The 6000-nt window shown below is 44.8% G+C and overlaps 1 protein-coding gene across 1 annotated transcript in view; it reads right to left on the minus strand.

The window, feature by feature from the left end:
• The window catches only part of ACTR3 (actin related protein 3), a 28879-nt gene extending 22879 nt beyond the window's left edge, over positions 1–6000 (minus strand). Inside the window, exon 1 of the mRNA XM_057366530.1 lies at positions 5818–6000. Coding sequence (XP_057222513.1) covers positions 5818–5861 — 44 coding nt within the window. The 5' untranslated portion in view covers positions 5862–6000. The remainder of the gene's footprint in view (positions 1–5817) is intronic.

Below are 6000 nucleotides of genomic sequence, written 5' to 3' on the forward strand. Positions count from 1 at the left end.
AACTCCTAAAATCATGTACTGAAATTGCATTTTCAAGTAATTTAGACAAGTAAATCTCCATCAGAGTCATGCAATCAGCACACTTTCTGRGCAGAAAGTCCAAGCCAGGTACTAAACACACCAAGGAACAAGAATGGAACCTGGCACACCTCAAACCCTGCCCTCCCTCAAACCTTGCCCCAAGCAAGAGCTCTGCAGTTCATAAAAGGAGCTCAATTTATCATTAACTTTACAGATCCAGCCCATGGATGCAAGTGGGYTTGTCCTCTACTCTGAAATGCCACCACCCCTTTCCTCTGTGTCAAGCACAAGAGAGACACAGGAAAAGAGAAGCAGAAACAGAAGGACTGGAAGGTGCCCTGCAACTTGAGTGGCTTCTGGAACGCACTCAAATCAGATATAAACTGATTCCTATGATAGAATTACAAAAAAAGGGAAAGTGTGTGTATACAGAAATATATGCACTCCTAGCTGAACTCCTATCATTCCTAATAACATTGCTCCAAGCACTTAGTGCTGCAACACAAGACTGTGATGTATTAGAATCATTTAAGAGACACCACAGGTCATCATCAGCCTTCAAAGTCTCCTAGCAAATCTTTTTTTAATGTATTAAATCAATGCTTAATCCAGTACAATTTTTTTTTCCACGTTAAGGATGACACATTTTCCCCTCCCTCCCCGACCACACTTCAGCCACTGGCAAGTAAAAGATACTTTTAAAACCCTGGAAGAGTACTTTTTCCATATGCCATTAAGGAAATACTTTGTCCACGCTTTCCATATTGAAAAATTACTTCTGGGATGACACAACCCAGAGAAAATTCATCCCAAAAAATAACATTTTCATGAAGACTGAAACCCACAGAAGGTCATAACAAGATATCCAGCAGAAATATAAACTGCAAAAATATCACAGTGCTGAAACCTTTATACTAAAAGTAAGTTATGGTTTAAAAAAAACAGCAGAAATAACCCATGTCTGGAACATTAGGAAAGAAAAATAATTTTAAGGTACAGCATAGGACACTAAAAAGTTGCAGAGCTCCCAAAACAGACTGTTCCTTCTCCCTACCTTGCTTTTATAGCACTGGATTTCTCACATCACAGATTTTGCTGTCTATTGAAGATTGTTGCTTTCCAAGGATCTTGTACTCATTTACATTCTCAGGTCAAAACCCAGAAGAGAAACGGAAGACATAATCCTGTCATAAATTATCACATCAGAAGACACTCAACCCATAAATGCTTTGCTCTCCTGAAGAGCATGAAGCTATAGAGGTGTTGCATGAAGATTAACTTGAGCAGTAGGGTTTGGAGAGAAGTCTCCCAAAGCAAAGCTCGCTGTACACCAGCTCCCACTTCTCTGAGGTTCTGTGTGTCCAAATTTACTCTTCCTTCATTCACAGCACTGGTTATAGAGACCGAAGAGCCAAGAAACTCTCAGAGATGCATGTGACTCATTCCAATGAACAGCTTGCAACTTCACATCAAGAAACCCTGGAAATCCTAAACAGCCTCAATCCTTCTGGCTCTCAGCTCAGCGGGAACCCAGACTGCCAGGAGGTGTTGAAGAAATTTTGAGTTCCCATCAAGGACAGGAAATCTTTCTCCAGTCAATCCTAAACCTTTCATTCACCCCTAGCRTTCAAGAAAGAAGTTAAATCAACACATCCTTTTTTTTGCAACCTGTGTATGGGAAATGAAAGTAGGGCCTTGCTTGGCACAGCAGAGGAGACAGAAAAAAACAAGATTCATGACAATAGGCTGGGTGTTTTCCACACAATCACATAACCAATTTACTCAAGAAAAGATCACATCAACAGATGTGACTCTCCCAAGACTCTTGGGCTGATCWGAGCAGCTGGTCACCAGTGACACTCAACTACCAAAAGGATCCATCTGAAAAATGGCACACAAACCTACAGAAAACAAAGTCCAGGTATAGAAAATACAAATAATTTTCTTYAAATCYCTKTCACTGCTATAATTAARTTCTCATTTTGAAGTGCAGTAGTTMCATAGCCACTTACTTCAGCTCAGCTGAAGAGCCATTAATTTGAACACTTGCAATTATCTGCCATCTCGAATGAGCTAATTCAGTGCTAYACAAGTTATASTGAAGGAAAAAAGTGCATTCACATAGAAAGACACAGTTAAAATCTACTTGTCAACCTAATCAAGCTAAATTCTAAAGTGGCGTAGGAAGAGCTTTTAATCATGACTTGCAGGCAGTGCTGTGTTCGCCTGTAGAAGAGGCGGCAAGAACAATTCAAATACCCAAAAGGCACGGAGCAAAAGACTAAAGCCTACTGTGATTAAAAAATGACTAAGAACCTTTCCCTTTCTTTGGTACATTGTTCATATACTTTATGGGAAGAACTCCATCTTATTTTTGTTTTAAAATCCATATCATCCTTAGATGTACCAAAGTATGAAGTAAGTCTCATTAACAGCAGACCTACTGACTTYGAGAAAATAAAAAGAACTGCCAGTGTTTGAAGGATTTAAAGAGAACTGCACACAGCTCATTGTTCACAGGCCTGCTGCCCATCTTTGGTGGAAATAAGGGAAAGAGAGGGGCTCTCAGCAGCCAACTGAAATCAAATTCAGTACTGACAAGGACAAAGACTTCCTGACAATAAGGTCTACAGTGTTGTTCTACAGATTATCTAACAACACTATAATATACTTCGAACTAGGTTACTAACTATCAATTATAGAAACAAACAATACTGGGTTCAACAGTTACATTAAACTAACTGGGCTCTTCAGATTTTTCATATCATGCCTGTAACTTCACAATTAAGAGGACACTGCTTCAGACAAGTAGCTTTTTAAAACCACAATTAAGTATTTACCTGCTYTTACCAGGTATCAATTGCTTATTTTCTAGGTATCAAGTTTGCTTAAGCAAAGAATGCAAATTTCAAGGTAACAAATGCAACACTGGAWGAATTTCAACTGCACCCATAATCTGATCTCTATGTCACTGATTAAACCCATTTCCCAGTGCCASTTGTATGACATGTACTTAGATGACCCCTAAAAAGTTTGAGTTGTTAAAACCTCAGAGACAGAGATCACATGGTCTGCCCAACCACTTCTGCATTTTGGTCTCTTTATGTTTTGAAAAAAGTTTTTATCATTTCTATAATCTATGCAGGCTGATGCTGAAAAGCAGAACTCTGCCACCCTTCTTATCCCTCTGTTTTTGCCRGCAAAAATGCCCACACACATTAAAAATCCCCCAAAATTTAACACTCAGGTAAATAAACTGAACTGTGGCTACAAGCACAAGACACAGAGGAAGACACTAATACCCCTTTTACACCTGCCCTTTTGCCAGTTGAGGCAAAATCTCCTGAGACTGTAAATTAACTATCAATCCCTTCCTCTAAAAAAAAAGCCTACATATCGCAAGACTGGTTCTTACTTAAAGCCTATTCTAAACAAGACAGTTCCTTTCACCYTTTCTGCTTTGGTTGTATTTTCAAAACCTCTTTTCTTCTTTTGAGGGGCTATATTTAATTTGTCTGCTTTCTGTCATTTTGGCACACAGGACAGAACACTGAGACGTCAACGGATCTGCACTGAGCACAGGGTTAACATAATTTGTGTTCTCACACACAAAATGAGATGTACTGGGAGGGCTGCACCAATTAAAAAATAAAAGCTAAGAGTATGATTAGACTATCATATACCACCGCACTACTACCCATCTGTTTCTAATTCACCTGAACTATCTTATTTTTCCTTTGTAAATTTACCCCTTTATACTTTTGACTACTGAAATTAATGATTCAAACCTCCCCAACACTTCTATAATCTTCACAATGCTACAGATCTTTGCCCCCACTTTCTTGAAGCAGAACTTAAATGGAAAAATAAGCCTGGGCCCAGAAATGCACATGAAATGAAAAGCCTGGAGAACAGAATAAGATGAGCTGCATTAAAAAAAAAATATGGTGCACAATAAAACAGCATCTCACTGCATGTTTATAAGATTTGTAGGGAAATAAATAAATTAAACAGCAGCAAGACTTGGCTAATGTCATATTCAAGAACATTACAGCATACGCCCTCTGAACTGAAGTGGATTAATGGTGTTACCTGCACACACRTCTTCCCCAGGAACATTTGTTTTAACATTCACGTTCCTCAGTACACCTCTCATATCAACAAGACAAAGTTGTTTCTTACAKAGCTCTGTGCTCGCATGCTGCTCCTGCAGGGCATCGCTGAAAGCTTTAAGTGAATTTCTTATTTAGTGGTCACAACCTGTACTTTGCAAACCTATAAAGACATAATTATCGCTTTTAATGGGACTACCTGTCATACACAAACATGTGGGATGAAAAAAACCTCTGGTGGCATGTGGCAGAGTAGTTACAGCTCTTTTGCTTTGAAAGATAAACAGCACATATAACATATCTTAAACTCACACATATTACACTCAGCTACATACTCTCATTCCCCCTGCGCTATCCTTCCTCCATCCCACAGAATTCAAGGTTTTACTTCTGCTTTTACGACAGGAGTGACTTCTTCATACAACTGTTAGACATGCACACATTAGACACATGCATATATATACCAGCTCTTCTTAAAGATCAATTCATTAATGTCCTACCAAACAAGATTCTCTTGAGGGGAAGATGAGCACATGCTTTCAAAAACAAGTGCTTGGACGGYAGAGGAACACATCCCTTCAAGAAAGCATGATAAATATCTGCATCTAAAGAGTATTCACTGAAAATTTTCTTTATTTCTAGCACGAGGGATGAGAAGTGAAACGAAACTAAAAAACGAGTTAAAGAAGCAGCATGCCACTAGTAGCTAAAGAAGCCTTGAAAATACACCCGTGCTTCTCCTTCCAATGGAAAACTGATGCCTGACGGAGACATTTCCTCTTTGAGCTCGCCCTGCAGCCGGCGGGTCAGAGCGCGGTTTGCACTTCCCGAGCGCGCTCCTGCGAGCGGCACCACGGAGCCCGCCCAGCCCGGCTTCCCACGGACACCTCCGGGGCCGCTGCCCTGCCCCAACCCCGGCAGGGAGCCCGGATCCCCGGGGCCTCCTCCCGCATCGCTCCTTGTGCYATGGATCACTGGCACCGCGTTCTCTCCACCGCCTGGCAGCTGCTGAACGAAAAGAAGCGTTTCCAAAGCGGATTTGGTTCAGGTTTGACACTGAAAAATGCCTTATAAGGTATAAAAGCCCGAAAGCAGGAAGAGGCTTTGACAAAACTAAGGAAGTTCCTCTGCGCCTGCTCAATGGAGGGGGAGGGGTTTTTTTCTTCCACAGAGAGAAGTAACACAGAATAAATGACATTATCCCCACATTGAAAAAATAAATCGATATACACGATCCCCCCAGACGGCGCCGGGCAGAGCGGCGACTCCCCCCGAGCCGGGGCATCCCAGGGGCTGTGGGCAGCGTTGGGAGCCGTGCCCCCGCTCGCCTCCCCCGGCCCGGCAGCCGCACAAGGTCCCGCACCGCGGCCCGGGACCGGAGAGAACGGCCCCGACCGGCCCCGACCAGCCCGAGAGCAGCGAGTGCGGCCGCGCCGAGACACTGCTCCCGCCGGGCGAAGAGCGAAGGGCGGGGAAGGGAAGGCGGCTGGATGCTCCCCCCGGACCAGCCCAGCCCAGCCCAGCTCGGCCCGGCCCATCCCTCCCGGCACCGGCCCCGCGGCGGCTCGGGCGCGGCTCTCCGGCCCGGCAGCGCGACCCCCGCCGCCATCTGCAGCAGCATCGGCGGCGGAACCCGCCCGGCCCCGCCCCGGGCGGCCCCGAGCTGTCAGCGGCCGTGTCTCACCCCGTGCCGCAGTCCACCACGCAGGCCGGGAGCCGCCCTGCCATGCTGGTCGGTAGCGGCGGTGCTGGGGACGGCGGGCAGCCCTGGGCTCCGGCGGGGCTCGGCGGGCTGCGCTCGGCGGCACCGAGGGACTTCCGCAGGGCGGGCGCTGCCTCCGCCCCCGCCCGCTCGCTCGCTGCCCGG

This window comes from Malurus melanocephalus, unplaced genomic scaffold (genome assembly GCF_030028575.1).
Source record: "Malurus melanocephalus ecotype Western Australia unplaced genomic scaffold, MMel_1.1 scaffold_67, whole genome shotgun sequence".
NCBI classification, from domain to species: domain Eukaryota; kingdom Metazoa; phylum Chordata; class Aves; order Passeriformes; family Maluridae; genus Malurus; species Malurus melanocephalus.